The sequence below is a fragment of the Theobroma cacao genome, chromosome 9, assembly GCF_053813885.1.
Source record: "Theobroma cacao isolate CCN51 chromosome 9, ASM5381388v1, whole genome shotgun sequence".
In the NCBI taxonomy this organism is placed as follows: domain Eukaryota; kingdom Viridiplantae; phylum Streptophyta; class Magnoliopsida; order Malvales; family Malvaceae; genus Theobroma; species Theobroma cacao.
In genome coordinates, this window is record NC_142647.1 from 5,452,309 (window position 1) to 5,469,889 (window position 17,581).

General features: G+C 35.3%; 2 protein-coding genes across 2 annotated transcripts; one reads left to right on the plus strand and one right to left on the minus strand.

Moving 5' to 3' along the window:
- Positions 1-485: 485 nt before the first annotated feature.
- On the plus strand, positions 486-8,912 carry STT3A (staurosporin and temperature sensitive 3-like A). The gene is made up of 23 exons (XM_018127546.2): positions 486-778; positions 1,079-1,141; positions 1,281-1,336; positions 1,437-1,508; positions 1,633-1,738; positions 1,838-1,888; positions 2,152-2,247; positions 2,437-2,496; positions 2,579-2,692; positions 3,234-3,320; positions 3,832-3,935; positions 4,164-4,259; positions 4,615-4,735; positions 4,865-4,945; positions 5,037-5,168; positions 5,280-5,513; positions 6,533-6,676; positions 7,064-7,250; positions 7,327-7,424; positions 7,719-7,798; positions 7,898-7,985; positions 8,376-8,465; positions 8,618-8,912. The coding sequence occupies exons 1-23, from the start codon at positions 638-640 to the stop codon at positions 8,678-8,680; spliced, it is 2,364 nt and encodes a 787-aa protein (XP_017983035.2). The 5' UTR covers positions 486-637; the 3' UTR covers positions 8,681-8,912.
- A 1,281-nt stretch (positions 8,913-10,193) lies between these two features.
- On the minus strand, positions 10,194-14,950 carry LOC18588532 (Gls protein (DUF810)). Its single transcript, XM_007013004.3, has 5 exons — positions 14,208-14,950; positions 12,942-13,808; positions 12,154-12,609; positions 11,713-11,902; positions 10,194-11,600 (listed from the first exon to the last, which is right to left on the minus strand). The coding sequence occupies exons 1-5, from the start codon at positions 14,700-14,702 to the stop codon at positions 10,666-10,668; spliced, it is 2,943 nt and encodes a 980-aa protein (XP_007013066.3). The 5' UTR covers positions 14,703-14,950; the 3' UTR covers positions 10,194-10,665.
- Positions 14,951-17,581: the final 2,631 nt, after the last annotated feature.

The following is a 17,581-nucleotide window of genomic DNA, read 5'->3' on the forward strand; positions in this document are numbered from 1 at the left end:
TAAAATAAGTAATACCATTAATAACTAAATTATTAATTTTATATAATTAAATATATAAAATTATTAATTTTTTTAAGCTATTAAACTGGCCCGTCTCAACTCATCTCATCCCATTGTTTTTATGGACTAGTCCATTTAGATTCGATTTTAATATAAGCCTAAATTTTCAAACCCAACTCATTCTATATTCAATAAAAATAAATCGACCAAAAAGACCTAGGTCTAAGGTGAAGCACCCGAAAAAGAAAAAAAAGACAAAAAACATTTTTTTCCTCCATTGAGTTAAAAGCTAAAAAACAAAACGCCATTTGCATTGTTAGCAAGTCAAATAACGTTAAGCCACGTGTCAAACACACCCAACCTAGCCAATCAAAGGTCCATCCCAAAGAACAATAACCTCGCGCCGCGTGCAAATCTAAGGTCAATATCGTCATTATGATCCCACATAAATTACCCCGCACCGTCATTTCAGAGCAGGGACAGTTTCGTAGTTCCTTCATTCCTTCTTGCTTCCTACAAAGTCTTCTCTCTTCAGTCTACTCAAAACACACCTACAACGGCAACGCCTAAACCCCCTCCGCGGTCTCTCTCTCCCCCTCTCTTTGTCTTTTAGCATCGGACCGTTGGTTGGCCGTAAATGGCGGCGCCAGAGGCCTCATCCGCCGCCGTCCCAACGCTAATGACCAACAACACCTTACGAAACGCTTTCGGCGGCGTTCTCTCTTTCTTCATCCTCCTTCTTATCGGAGTTCTCGCTTTCTCGATCCGTCTTTTCTCCGTAAGATCTTTCATTTCCCGCGCTTCTACAATCTTCTAGATCCGATCTGTAATATTCTTATCAAAAATTGATTTTCGCCCCTTTTTCGCCGCTAAGAAATAAAAAATATAAAAATGAGCTGAAAATTGACTCGCATATTTGAACTTTAGTATTTTCTATTTAATGATTGCCCAATTTGAATCCTCCTCTGTTTGGATGATGATAAAGTGGGAGGGAATGTGAAGGAAAATGATTTTTTTTCTATTGTTGCAAATGAGCTGCTTAACTATGTAAAATTCACGTGGACTTATCTATTTTCAGGTTATAAAATACGAGAGTGTTATTCACGAGTTCGATCCTTACTTTAATTATCGAGTCACTCAGGTCAGTTGACCCACACTCCCCTCTCATTTACAATGTATTGCCATTTATAGTGCCTTTCTATCTGTATCGGTAGTTTTGTCAATTTTTTCCGTGTCTTAAGCTGCATATAAAGATGATGTGGTTGTGTTGGTGGTTTCAGTTTCTTACAAAGAATGGGATATATGAATTTTGGAATTGGTTTGATGATCGAACCTGGTAATTCCCCATTGGTAGTTAATTTATGATGTTTACAGTTTTAGCTATGTTATTACTTAAGATTTCTGAATAGAATGTGCTTGTTTTTGTTATACTCAAGGTACCCTCTTGGGCGTGTGATAGGTGGAACTGTTTACCCTGGGTTGACTTTGACCGCTGGCACCATATGGTGGTATGTTTTCATGAAAGTTTATGGGGAAAAAAAACTATTTCGATTAAATTTTGCTAATTTCTTTATCGTATAAATTTGCCATTGCTTGCTTTTGACTTGTTTCTCTTTTCCCTGTTTTCTTCAGGTTGTTAAATTCTTTAAATATTCCACTGTCTGTGGAGACCGTTTGTGTTTTCACTGCACCTATATTTTCTGCTTTTGCGTCATGGGCAACATACCTTTTAACTAAGGTCAGTCTTTATACTGCCCTAAATATATGTGTTTAGTTAGTTGTTTTTATAGTTGTCAACCTTAAATTTAGTGTTAATATTGTATTGCCTCTTCCATAGGAAGTTAAGGGTGCTGGTGCTGGACTGACAGCTGCTGTACTTTTGGCCATGGTAGGTCATGCAAGAGATATCTGTAGCATTATCAGTGTTCATTCATTCATTATAATTATTTTAAACTTCGAGTTTGAACAGTAGTGGTTGATCATTCCACGCTGCTGCTTTGATACGTAAAAGTTACTATTGTTTTTCTACCAGTCTGTATATGTGTCTCTGTTGACAATATTTGGCAATGCCTCTTTTCTATATCAGCTTATAGTGCTAACATGTCTTTTGACTGACATCTCTGTTCAATTCATTTATGTTCTTATTTGCAGGTACCATCATATATCTCTCGTTCTGTGGCTGGTAGCTATGACAATGAAGCTGTAGCAATATTTGCTTTGATCTTCACTTTCTATCTTTATATAAAGGTTAGAATTTATTGCAGTGAATTCATTTAATTTCCTACAATTTTATGCTTGAGGAACAGTCACATCTAATATACTGGTGATAGTTTGTCATCTTTTATAGGTAAGCTGCTTAGTTTTTTTTTTGGAGTTTCCTTTCATTAGTTATTTTCTTATCTGACTATTCTCTTATTTATTATTGGTCATTTGCAGACACTAAATACTGGATCCCTATTTTATGCTACCTTAAATTCAATTGCATACTTTTATATGGTAGGCTTCTTGTGCTAATTTTTATCTATGTTCTTATTTCACTTATTGTTTATTTTTTTAAGTTAATTATTTTGTGTTCCAGGTCTGCTCTTGGGGAGGGTACACGTTCATTATCAACCTCATTCCAATGCACGTGCTTTTATGCATTGTAACTGGTCGCTATTCTTCGCGATTGTACATCGCATATGCTCCTCTTGTAAGTACCTGCATCACTTAAGAAGCTTCAATTATTAGTCAATAAACAGTAGGAATATCTTCTCAAAGAAAAAAAACAGTATATGTGTTTCAGTTTGCTATTGAAGAATTCATGCTAACAGTTGTCAACAATGATTAGCATTTTGCAATGATGTTTTTGTGAAAAACTGGGAGGTTTTGTTGAGTTAAACAGACCGAGGAAAAGTAAAAACATCATTTAGGAGAGATTAGATTGATTGGCAATGTGCAGAAAATTATATATTTTACTGAAGTCCTAAGTGTTTGCGCTTTTTTGTCTATTATATGGATGCTCGAACTTGTTGGGCATGCATGCATGTATTCCATTTAATTTTGATCTTCACTTTGTCTCTGAGGATAGGTCATTCTACTACTAAGGGTCTGTTAGAGTCTTCCCTCTCACTTAATGATGGTGGTGTGTTTAAGAATGTACTTTTTTTTCTTGAATAGAGGACAGAAATCTTTTTAGAGATTCTATTTGGACTTTCTTGATTTTAGTTGAAATTTTAAGTGTTTGGCTGCAGGTTGTTCTGGGAACATTGCTAGCTGCTTTGGTGCCTGTAGTTGGGTTTAATGCTGTCATGACATCAGAACATTTTGCATCATTTTTGGTGAGCTTTTTTCCTGAATTGTTGGCTGCCTCTTATATTCTCTTATTTTTCTTGTTGCAATTCATTTGCATTGTTAATCTCCAGTAGTTATAGTCCTGGCTTTTTAGTTTTGGGGTAACTGTCAAAAACCTTAATCAACTGTGTCCTAGTCAGTTATTTGATGCTAGCATTTCATGTTATAAACTGTTTCACTTAAGGAGCTGTAGATGTATGACCAGCTATTGTGTTTTAAATGCCCAATGACATTACTGGTTCATGGAGGTGTTTTCAGGGTCTAGAACAAGAGACAAATAAAAAAGGGAAGTGTTTGAAATCTTGTTAGTGTATAACAATAACATCAAGATGTCCCCAATTCCTCACAGCATTATTCAGATTGCCAAAATGCTTTATCTTTTTCTTTTTCTTTTCGCTCCCCCCCCCCCCCCCCAAAAAAAAAAACCTTATTTTAATTCTTGGTTCATATGATGCTACTCCTTGCTCCTTGACATAATTTTGTTTTCCCCATCTGCAGGTTTTCATTATTATCCACGTGGTGGCTCTTGTGTACTATATCAAGGGGATTCTCTCTCCCAAAATGTTTAAAGTTGCTGTGACACTTGTTATATCTGCTGGCCTGTAAGCTTTCCTTCTGGTCCTGTAATATTTTCAGGGAAACATGAATTAATGTACTAATGGCAACTAAGAACAGAATATATTGAATAGATTGTGAATTAATGTTTCTTATTAATCAATTCAGCATACATTGAAAAATAGAATTGTATTCATTGTGCACTTGCTTATGATTTTGGGATAAGCATATGAATAACATGGAGGATAAATGACCTCATACCATTCTATTCTCAGGGCAGTGTGTTGTGCTGTGATAGCTGTTCTTATAGCTTTAGTAGCTTCCAGTCCAACAAAGGGATGGAGTGGACGAAGCTTAAGTCTGCTTGATCCGTAAGTACCTAACTCATTCCATTATCTTACATGTGAATGTGCTCTGTGTTAATGACGAGCAGTGGAGGAATTGCAGTAAAGGATGGTACAGTTTGATGCACCTTGAAACTGAAATTAACCTGACATCTTGGTTAGGTGTGGATCTAATTTTGAAGGGCTTTTTGTGCTGTGCAAATTCTTAAAACCTAAGACCTAAATGAGATGCCAGAAAACTATTTGATCTTTTTAGCACTCTGTGGGTTGCCCATGCAAACAATATTTTCTGTTGTAATACCCTGTGTCATTTCTTCAGTCATAGTTCAGATTAGCTGTGTTAACGTTTTTCTCCCTTTTCTTTTTACTGCAATTTTTACAGAACTTATGCAAGCAAATATATACCAATCATTGCTAGTGTTAGTGAACATCAACCGCCTACTTGGCCATCTTACTTCATGGACATTAATGTTTTGGCATTCTTGGTTCCAGCTGGTATCATTGTAAGTCTCAAGCTTTTGGAACAGTTTTGGCATTTTACCTGTAACTTATATGTTTATGCAGTATAATCAATAATTTACTTATATGTTTATGCAGTATAATCAATAATTTTTCTTTCCTCTTGTTGGCAGGCATGCTTTTTGCCTTTATCAGATGCTAGCTCATTTGTGGTACTCTATATTGTGACATCTGTATATTTCTCTGGAGTGATGGTAAGGGGAATATGGACACAGTCAATTTCAAGTCATTGCTCTCCATTCCTTTCCCTAATCAATGTGAGCCACTTATGGTCTAATTATACAGGTACGCTTAATGCTTGTTCTTGCTCCAGCTGCTTGCATCACATCTGGAATCGCTCTCTCCCAAGCTTTTGATGTTTTCACCAGATCAATCAAGTTTCAGCTACCTGGACTATCAAGCAATACTGAAGTTGATGTAAGCAGGCTTCTATTTATCTATACTAGAAGTTTATACTCTGCCAATCATTTGATGAGGTTATTCAGCTACAGGACTAAAAATTCTTTTCTGCTGCTTCTGATCATTAAGGCAGGGGAAACTAGTTCTGCTACCAAGGAAGCCCAAAATGATGCAGTAAAGACAGAAAAAGCTGAGGAGACATCAAAGGATCGCCCATCAAGGAAAAGCAAGAAGAAGGAAAGGGAGCATGTGGAAAAACCTTCCACCAAGACCAAAGCTGAGAAGAAGAGGCTTCTGGCTTTACCTCTGGAGGCATCTGTGATTTCTCTTCTCCTACTTGTCTTCCTGGGTGCATTCTATGTGGTACTTTATGTTTCCTTTTTATATCCTTTACTTGCTTGGTTTTGCCTGTGTTGTGCTTATAGAAGTTATATATCACTTAGTAGACTGTTATGGCTGTGATATGATGTTGATCTGTAACTTCTGAGAGATTTTTCTGGTTGTAAAGAAGGATTTGTGTAGTTAGCATTTTTCTTACCTTTTCTAGGTGGATATATGTTATCATCAGCTGGTTGTAGAACCCACACTAGGTATATAAGCTCAGCACTGGAAGGATGGGGGAAAAGAGCAAGAGCAAGTGGTTTAAGTTGATACCTCAACTTATGAACATTGCAATTAGAAAAACATATCCTTTCTGCTTTTCAGTGATCTTAATAGGTTTGACAAAGCTACATATATTAGAGTTTGAATTAGCTCCGGCATTAATAGGTTGGCATGACTGTTGCAAGAGTCCTAAGAATGTGTGCTGACAGATAATATAAAAGGTATAAATTGTAATACTTTTCAAAGGCATCCTCTGATTTTTTCAACATTTGGAGGAATGGATTACTTATTTGTAAAGATTGTGTTTTTTGAATGATTGGAAATAATTCAGCATCATCTCGATGAGCTATAAGTTTAGAGTGATATAAGGCAAATGTAAATCTTTGTTGCTTTCTTCTCATATGTTGCAATGCTGTTTTCATGTGGAATAATGGTTGCCTCCTTTGTTCTTTAGTCTTGTTTCAGATGTGTCATATTAAAAGTTCTTAAATGATAGGTAGTGATGATTATAGCATTAAAGATGGTGGTCTCTTCTTTTTTTTGGCAATGAATTTGGCTACCTTTATGAGTCCTACCATGAACGTAGTAACTAGAATGCAAAGGCTAATTGCTGCTCTGTTTGAAACATGTATTTATCTCAATGGGAATTAATACCCTATGTCTAGTTTTATTCCTTCTTGTATCGACGAAATTTCCTTGTAGACCCATTTCTTTCTTGTTTCTTTTATGTTGTTTTAATTGTAAAAGGCCTCTCACCACTGTTGCACTTTACTTTGCAGGTTCATTGTGTTTGGGCTGCAGCAGAAGCTTATTCAGCTCCCTCCATAGTTTTAACATCTCATTCACATGATGGTCTACATGTTTTTGATGATTTTAGAGAGGCTTATGCATGGTTGCGCCATAATACTGATGTTGATGATAAAGTAAGTTTTCAATGTGGGTTTTCTCCACTCTTAGCTTTTCTGGATTTTGAACATATCTTGTTTTCTTAGCTTTGGAGTGTGATTTTAGGAAGCAGTCTGTTGGGCAGGAAGATTCTCTTGATACCTGTATTTTTGTAGAATAAATAATGGAAAAAGAAATTTTCAAGCTGTGTGGTCAATGTTGATATGTTGAGCATATAATGGGTTGGCTCTGATTCCTTATTGGTGGTATTTGTGCTGATTTATGTGTTTTCCTCTTACTGCTTCTGGGCATGGATTTATGTTGCATGTAGCAGCTGACTCTTTTGTTGAATTTAATTTATTGTAACCTATTAAGTTGGCAAAATAAAGTATAGTTTTGACAGTGCTAAGTGAAACTCCTGGCAGGTTGCATCATGGTGGGACTATGGTTACCAAACGACTGCTATGGCTAACCGCACTGTCATTGTTGACAATAATACCTGGAATAATACTCATATTGCAACTGTTGGTACTGCCATGTCTTCTCCTGAAAAGGCAGCTTGGGAAATCTTCCACTCTTTGGATGTAAAATACATTCTCGTCGTCTTTGGAGGTTTGCTTTCTTCTTTGTTTCTTGGATCATGCTATCTTAAAATATTATTCTTCTGACAATTTACTTCACATCTTAGGCCTCGTTGGCTACCCGAGTGATGACATTAATAAATTCCTATGGATGGTTCGTATCGGAGGTGGTGTGTTTCCCCATATCAAAGAACCTGATTACCTTGTAAGTTTTTTGAGTGAAAATACTAAGAATATTTGTATCTTAAAGTATGTGCATGTCAAAAATGCAAACTAATCAGGACAAAGTAAGAAAGAATTAGTGAATACTATATGGATTTCTTGGCGATAAGATGTTGCTGCATTAAGTTAAGACTGGATATTCTGGTTTTGGCTAAGAAATCAGATGATAATTAAGGTTCCTTCATGTGTAATTGATTTCACTCATAAATAATTATTAAATGTTCTTTTAAAAAAAATATAATTATTAACTGTTCTATAACTTGGCTTCTGACTACAGAGAGATGGTCAGTATCGGATTGATTCCCAGGCCACTCCAACTATGCTAAATTGTCTCATGTACAAACTCTCATATTACAGGTCTGTTTTAGCTATTAATGTTTCTGAATTTATATGTCATGGTTCTGGTAAATTTTGTACTTACCTTAATTACTTTATCCCATAATTACTTATATGCAGGTTTGTGGAGACAGATGGGAAAGGTTTCGATAGAGTTCGGCGGACGGAAATTGGAAAGAAATATTTTAAACTTTCTCATTTTGAGGAGGTTAGATGATCTTTACTTTTCATTGTGATTCAATTAGCACATGTGCATCATGAAGTTTTTGCCAATAGTATTTGTTCATATAATTTCACCATGATGCATGTAATTTATTGGCCTAAATTAGCAATCTTGTGGCATACTTATAAAATGTTAGAAACTCCATCTTTTGCTTTTGGCGTGCTGATGCATGTGGATTAAAGATGTGCCGCTCTGATTATTTGATATTTGACCAATAGAATTCCCAGGATGTTGATATTATAGTATACATGGTTACATCTTCTTTTCTTTTTTTTTCATTTATAGGTCAACTACTGGTGGATGACTACTGATGATTAATTTTTCTCTATTTAAGTATTTTCCTGATTAGATTTCTCTGGCTTTTTCTCAATTTAGGTATTCACAACTCATCATTGGATGGTTCGGATATATAAACTGAAGCCTCAAAAGAACCGGATTCGAGGAAAGACAAAGAAATCAAAATCGGTACATATAGTCGAGAGATTATCTCAATTATCCATATACACACACACAGATAATTATTTCTTTCCTCTCTCTGTTTTTTTTTTGGTCTTGTGTGCCGGAAGATCTAATCTGGTGTTCACCTCTACGATGTTTTTAATTTCATGTATTTGCAGAAAACTAGCTCAACAAGCAGCTCAAAAAGAAGCGGTACGAGAAAGAAGAACCCATGGCACTAAGAAACAGATTATTTTTATAAAGGATGGTGAATTATGTGTAACTCATAGAACTTGTACGGGGGAGCCTTTTTAGAGAGGGGTTTATTCAGGCATGGTAATGGTAGGTGATTTTCCTTTGAGAAAATACATTTTATACATGCAATTCAGTCAAAAAGATTTTGCAGGCTTCGTTTCCTCTTTGTAATCTGTACTAAATGATTATCATAATGTTTAACACAGTTTTCGGGGGAAAGGAAGCACAAAATCAATTTTGCATTTCTTCCATCCTTGGCTTGGTGCCATGTGCTACAACTGGGCCACCAAAAAGGCAAATTTAGTTAGAAAAAGAAAGACAAATCAATGATCCAACAATTACCTAGAAAGTTATTAGAAACTTCCTTGGATAAACAGTCCGGCACCACCTAACCACAAATAATCTTCTTCTATGTACATCCTCGTCGCTTCCTTCCTTCCTTCGTGATAAATCCACTAATAATCTTGAGCTTCGCAGATTCTAATAGCATTGGCTTGTGGTGCACGTACTTCAATATTTCCTTATGGGAGAATTGTTGTGAAAGGCTATCACTCACTATTTACTTGTATTATCTGATCCATATTCATCATTTTTAACGTATGCAGAGGAAGCCGTTTCAAGATATTCATCATTTTCTACATATGCAGAAAAAGTCGTTTCAAGAAAATTATACAAGTATTTGAAGTCCGCCCGATGTTATAAAATAATGGAGAAATCGGTTTGTGAAATAACTAAATCTAAATATTATAAGCTTCTTTAATTTTTTAAAATTAAAAAACACTAAATAAAAGTTAATGTCTAAACCTTTGTGTTTATTCATGTTTTTCTTTCCATTCCCAATTTCCCATAGAAGAAGTAAATTGTTTACACATACAAATGGAAAAGGTTGGGCCAATCTTCCGACCGTTTACTTGCCCAAATACTGCAATCTCTCTTGGTTGCTTTCTATTGTAGGCACCACGAAATTTCCTTTGCCTTAACTGTTTTTCAACGGTTATGACATTTACCCTTTCACTAAAATTTGGGTGATACTGACATGACACCTTTTTTTTTTACTTCTTCTTTACATTCGTCGCCGGTGCTGTTGCGTAGTGTGCCAAATAATGTCTCCCATTTGAACAATGAGCTTAAATTACATCACAACATCTCTTTCAGCACTTACATTAGCTTCAGCCACTGGAAACAACAGAGATTTTTGGTCAACTGTTTTGGAGGTAGTCATCTCTTAGCCATCAAATTTCAAATTTATGCAGCTCTCGGGCTTAAGCTTATTTAACCACTTGAACTTAGCTTAAGTGACAAAGGTGAGATGAGATTTTTAGGTTCCAACAGTAATACTCTTTATTGTAAAAAATGAATAAATCAATCAAATTCTGCTGCCCAAAAAACACAAAAATAAAGACACTTGGTATCAATAACTTGCCTCACTTTTGGCAGCGAAGATTCAATCTATAATGGTTGCAAATTGTAAACCTAAGAACTGCATCTTTAACAGAATAGTTGGAAAAAAACCTTGCATTCCATTCAATAAGCAACACAATTCTCCATACAAAGGCTGTTAAACAACCACCATAAAATACAAACACCAATTCATTGAAGCAGAACCAAAACCTTTCAAATTTCCTCAAATAAGTTAATCAATCAGACCTTTGTACTTGTATCCTGCAACTTTGGTTTTCACTTGTGGGGGAATAATATTACAAATGGTTAGAGAAGGAAGAATAATTATAATCATATCTATAAAAAAGAATGGCCAAGAACCTCACACTGCTCCAGCCAACAAAAATACTATACAGGTGCCACATAGATTACCTCAGGAGGTATAACTTTTCTAACAACACTCCCACCAAAGGTATATTATCGGGGCTTTAACGCCTATGACATGACAAACTTGGGAAGCTATATGAATCACTTCAAGCTGTTTTTACCAAAAAATTGCATCATTGGACTGTTGTTTTCACCAGAAAAATTGTTAGAGTTTCTTTGGCAAGTTGTAAGTCTTCTTAAGGAACTTTGCTGCCGTCTCATCACTCCGATAACACAAAACTCGCAAGAGTGTATTTGGTTCAGTTGGACTCCACTGGCCAGAAGTTGGTGGCAGTGGAAGCTTGGATTTAGCGGAAGAACCATAACTCTCTAGAGTCACAGATTTGAATTGCTCAATCAGGCTGCCAGTATCAGTGTGAAATAATGGGAGGACGGCTTTAACTGTTGTCGAAAACTTTTCAATCAAATCAGTAGGAAGTCCATCACCATTGGACCAAAATAAATCAGTGAGGAACTTAAAATCCTCTGCTATTAGTTCATAATCTTGCAGACTGAAAGCACGAGCAGGGCCTCCGGCAAGTAAAACTAGCAGGAGACCATCAAAAGAAGCTCTCGTTACATCTGTAATAAGTCGTGTTCTGACTCTGTCATGCACCGTTAATGAAATAACCTCCAAATAATGCTCAAGCTCCTGAAGAAAAGGTTCAATCCTAGAAGATGAAACTTCCCCAACATACAAGCCATCCCAAAGAACATGACTTAAATCATGGAAGATGACCCTATAGGCTGTCGCCTCACACAGTAGTTGGATCCCTTCCACACAAGTAGCAGTTGAAAGTTCAAATGCTTTCCCCATCCAGTTGGCAACATTGTCAACATGAGTGGATTCAGAATTTCTAAGATAGCCAATAACTCTTTTTGCCAAGACATCCAACTCAGTTCGAATATGCTGCAGAGTATTAATACGACAACACAGCTGGGGTATGCCAAAGGAGCCATTGCTATTTGTAGTCCCAACCTGAGATTTCTTACTCTGTGCTATTTGAAACTTTTCTTTTTTCTTAAATACACCAGGAAATTTGGCCCTTGTTGAACATCTGGTCAATGCAGGCATTGAGGGAACAAAAGTACTTCGGTTTCCTGTAGATCAGAAGATAGTGTATTTTCCTTTTAGTTTAGTCAAAATTGATAATATAGGAGGAAGAAGAAAACAATCTATGTGTTGGCCTTCTCTAGGCCATGTGATACGTACCACAGCCAGACTTTGCCTTTGATATATAATGTTGAAGACATCTGTCAATACCAGTTGTTAAATCAGGAAGCAAAGCAGCATGCATCGGTATTGGTAACAAAAAGAATGCTTCTAAAGCTTCATCTACAATTCGCAAAACTTCAACAGCAGAAGGAGCAAATCGCTCTTTATTGGCTCGTGGATCCCACACCTAGAGGGAGATGATAAATAGACATGCATAGCAGTTAATGGTCTGTATAAACAACTGAAAATGAGATTTAAGCCATGGCAGTATAAGCTACAAACATAAACAAAATCTTCCCACTAAAGAGCTTCATCTTCAGCTCTTCTATTATAGTAAGAGGAATAATATCCTCCTAGGCTTGAAGAATGACATAAGAATATTTCATCTCAACCAAACCACCATCAAGTTATTAAAGAAAAGGAGCAAAAGCTACATACCTCTTGTTGCAGATTCCTGTCAACCCATTCCTTCAGTCTATCTAGTCTTGTCTTTATCCATGATTTAACCAGTTTGGAAATTACGGATTCAGCCTCATAAGGAGGCATCTCCCTTATGATTGACTTTCCACCATCCTCACTGTCTACTGAATTTTCAACTGCAATTTGCACCAGATCTTTCTCCAATTTGTCAGCAGCTCTCAGCACTTGTAGTATATCTGGTGTCAATTCACCAATGCCAGAAACAAATTGCTTCAGTTCATTCCCATAGCAGGAATGAAGAGTGGCTACAGCTACACCGGCTGCAAGAGGATGCCACCTCTTTAATATTGGACTAAATATTGCCTTCTCACTGAAAGCCAGAGTACTGACATCCTGTGCAAGGATGGAAAGGAAAGGAAGCTGATTTTGCTGGTTCTTAGAAGAACGTTTGCCAGACTTCACCTTCTCCTTTATCTGTCTAAATACATATCAACAGACAGAACCTTGAGTCATCTTTTTGACAGAAATTTAACAGACAAACTTGGTCTAAATACAAATTTCAAAAAAGGAAAAAAGAGCTTGGTCTAGAATCATAATTTAAGAGCTAATGAAACAACCAAGATCATGGTTTAGCAAGAAGAAAAGATGATGCTTGAAGAAGACAACACAACAGGAAAATTTTCATACTTAAGATGCCAGCAGAAAGTTGCAACTACTAAAAACCTTTCTATTATACAGAAAATGTCAAAATGAATTTACTAAACATTCATATGCAGGGACATTATGCTGAAATAATGGAAACTTGCCTGACCAAATGCAGTGCGGAGTGATGATCTTATGTATGTATCAACTCTCTCATGAGCCACATCAATTTCCTTTTTCTTCCTACGATACTCCTGTGAGATATCTTCAACCATTATCTTTGCTGATAGAACCCCCATAGAAACAACGCATTCCATTGACTCAGTGTTATCACTATTATAATAATTGTGGTAGGCCAGAAGCCTTTTCTCAGCCCAACCTAAGATTGCACTCAAAGTAGCACTCAATATCTTGGAATAATCTGGATCTTTCATTGCCTTTGCATCCTTTTCAACTTCCATCAATAGATTATTAGCAGCAAACAACAGATCACCTTCCACTTGACCAGTTGCCACATAACGGTTAAATAAAATCCACAAGAAACAAAGATTATGCAGCATTTGGTTCATTCCAAGGACCACCCATGTCTTCTTTATGAGTTCTAGAACCTCATCAACCTCCTCAATAACAGCTGTTTCATCATTAACATCAAAACAAGCTTCTAACAGCATTTGGTAAATTCTGAGATTGAATGGGAATCCATCTGCCCAGTGGCTGGTCTCGGAAACAGACCCATCAAAGGATCTACAGGCCAGAGACAAAACAATGCTCCGGACAGCTTGCATTGATTCACTGTTTTTTCCAGTCTCCAAGGGTTTCTCCAAGGCCCCGCGAATGATCTGTCGTAGTTGCTGCGGAGCAGTATTGGTCTTGTCTAGGGGCAAGAGAGGATGCAAAAGAAGTCCAGCTTCAAGAAGCTTCAGATTTCTCCTCTGCCAAGCTTCATATTCTCCTTGATTTGGAAAATCGGAAGGCTTGAGTTGTTGTAACATCTCAAGAGGCAACACTATTGATTCTATCCGTCTCCCAAGCTGATATAAAGACAAACAAAAACCCAAAAATTAATATGAGTATACTGTAACTAAAATAAGAAATATTGTCCAGCAAAAAATCATTTAAAAAAAAACACTCAAATTCCATAAACATTGCAATAATCAACAATTGAATTATCCATTTGGGTCCAATACTCATGACTCCAGCATAAGTCACACTACGAAAATTATAAAATCAAAGCCTCTAATTAATTCAGCTTAAAACAAATTGCTACCAAATTGCTCAAGCTTAAACAATCTTTTTCTTTTAACCCAATTCTCCTCTCCATTTAACTATAAAAATAAAATGAAAACAAACAGAAACCTTTTCAAAAAAAAAGGTTGCTTTTCTTAGTAGAATTCAAAAAAAAAAGGTCACTATGCAATTTTTTAACAAACCTGAGCAGCAGCAACTCTCAACAGAGCTCTTCTAACCCTGGAATCCGTTTGCTCTGAAATTCCCATCTGAACCCTCAACATCTCCCCAATCGTAACCGCCTTTTTGACTCGTTCCGAGTCCGACTCACCATTCAACTTCCTCCTCCGCGACGATTTCAACCCCAAAGCCTTCTTCACCTTGCTCGCCGCCGTGGACGTCAACGACCTCTGCAACGACGCCGACGACGTCAACGTCGGCACGAGGGCCGGCGCCTTTTCGGAATTCCTCTCCGACTGTGATATGTAAGTCAGCGGTTTCCCGCCGGAACTCCGACAGGCCCCGACCAGAATCTCGTAAGCCGTCTCCCGGAGCTCCGAATCCGATAAATTCGTCGCCAGCTCCCCCAAAGGACACGTCAGCGTTTCGGTAAAGTAATTAGGCATCGCCGCCGTTTCGTGTAGATGGTTGTGTCGTTTGGCTTGGCTGGGAGTTCTGTCCCTTAATCTATTCGACATGTTAAGAATTCTGGAAACAAAATGAATTAAAAGAGAAAAGGGCTTAACGATGAAGGTTTTAAGGGGTGGTTACTTTACTGTTTCTTATTTTTGTTTGTTTGGATCAGTGAAATTCTTGCTTCACTTTAAAGGAAACACAATGAAAGTTCAGGGAATGTCATCAAACAGGAAAAAAAAAAAAAACAAAAGGTTTACAAAGAGAAAAATAGACCGAGTTTTGGACAGTGAAAGGATTTGGTTAAGAAAGAAAGAAAGAAAAAAGTGATTCAATTGGATGAGAAGAAAAGAAAGAAATGATGTGCTCTCTGTCTGGAGGTAGCCGAGTCAGTAGCGCGTGCGGGAAACGGTTATGCTTTTCCTTTTTTTTAAAAAAAAATTGAAAATAATTGCGGACTTTTTCTCTTTTTTTTCGGTGAAAAAAAATTTTTTGTTGAAATTTCAACGCTATGGAGTTTTTTTAACGTGAAAACATTAAAAAAAAGTATATAAACTACTTAAAAAATTTTAAATAAATTTTCATTTCAATTAGGCTCTTGCATTTTTATTTTAGATCACATAAGTTGTTAGCACTAACAATTCATTAATTATTATTAATCAAACATCATTTATTATTTTATATTACGTGGTGTCAAAGTGAGATACTAATATGTTTTGATGAATGATATTTTAATTAATGATAGTTAGTTAATTTTAATTATAAAAAATTATTTAATATCAAAATAAAAATATAATAACTTAATTTAAATTTTTTAAAAAATAAAATTTATTTAATTATTTTTTAAAACCTTTTACACCATTATGCCATAAAAAAAAGTTGATAAATTAGTTCGACATTTAATTTACAATTCACATAAATGAGATTTTTGAGATTCAAAAGGTAATGTTAAACTCCGAATCATTCTTATTGGTTTGCTTTTTCTTTATTTCCTTAGTGAGTTGAGAATTGAGACGGAAGAGAGGAAGTTGAAGTGTGAATGTATCGGTGAGTTTTTATTTCTCTTTTATAACCTTTTTATTATTTCATTGATAATGGTGTTACAATATCTTTGAAATGCATGTGTGACCTAAAATTCATCACAAATGGATAACAATTATTTATTTTTATGCTTTTTTGGGAGATATATAGAGAGAGGAGATGATTTTTAAAAAAAAAAAAAAAAAAGAAGAGAAGATACAAAAATTTGTTGTTAGAGTGATATAATTTGTGAGGATTAGTTTTTATCTTGCTTGGTTGCAGTGTATGGTTTTTTTCTATAATTAGGAAAAGAATGATTCGAATCTTGTTTTTTATATAGAAAGATTATACATTAACTAAAGATCATCTTCTTTAGTTTAAAATATTAACTAGACTTCTATTATACTTTAAAAAAAGGGACAATTTTGTTGCTCCTCACTATTTATACATGCACATAATTTGGCATTTTGTATAATAAGAGCTCTTTAATTTTAAATTTATATTTTGCTCGCGTGTCATAGTAGGGTAGTTGTTTTTAATTTTTATTCTATATATTGGTATATGTAGATGAAATTATGGATACATTTTTCATCATGTGTTAGAGCTTGAGTGACTCACTAGACAAAAACCAACCAATTTGAGTGCAAATTGGTGAGGTGGCATTGATTTTGTAGAGTGTGTTTTGTTTGGACGAATGAGAAGTAGTATTAATTTTGTTTGGTAGTGTTGCAACTTCAACACAACTAACACTGAAATATTAGCTGTCAGATTATATATATAATGAAAAAGCTGCTGCTATCAGTATCTCAAAGGCATGCCCTTTTTTTATTACCCACACAACGACTCCCCATTGCATCTCCTGCCCAATCTATTCCTCACCGTAAGACTCTGCATCTTCCAAGTATAACAAATGGATCAAAGTTTTGGTATGATGATATGGGAAAAAAGCCAACAGGAATCAGACAAGTTTCCATCGGTTATGAGAAATGCATGGAATATTGGAATCTTAAGACAGAGGAGAAGAAGCGTAAAGAGTTGGGTTCAAGGTGCGTGTGCTTTAGAAATATAAGAATGAGAGTGCGTAAAGTGGGGAAGTGGCATCGACTCTTATCTATCTAACACACACTTTTTTAACTTTAGAACATCTATCACCCTTTGTTTCCGCCCCATAATCTATCGTTTTATTCCACCCCACCACCCCGGATTCTATGTTTTTTTTTTCCTTTGCTTTTTGGTTAAGACAGATCAGCATGTCTTACCAACTCTTTCACTAAAACGTTTACATGTCTTGATGTCCATTATTTTCAAATAAATTTCATGAATTAATTTTTTTAGTATAATTTTTTAAATTATTTATGAAAATTTAAATAAGTTATTATTTTTAATTAAATTTTTATATTTTTATTTTAAATCAAATAAATTAATTATTGATTAATTATTATTGATCAAAACATCCTTAACTATTTTTGTGTAACATGAAATGTGAAAATATCACGTAGTTATGTTATCATGTCATATCAATATATCGCATCTTCATATATTATGATATAGTAATATGTCATGTTTACAGTATGTGATATAAAATGACAAGTGACGTTTTGATGGATAATAGTTAATAAATTGTTAATTATAAAAACATATTTGATTTATAATTAAAATATAAAAAATTAATTAATTATAATAAAAAATGATTTATTTAAATTTTCGTCAATAGTTTAAGAATTTTTTTAAGTATTATGTCTTACTTTTTTTCACAAATTATTGCCATTCAAATAATATTAGCAACTCTGTTTAATTTCCATTTAGGCTAAATTTTTTGCACCTAAACTATTCTATACAGCTATTTGACCAGCAAGGTTGACTCGTAATTGATGGGGCATTTAAATTTTTACAGTTTTTATTTTATTTTTATATAAAATTTTGC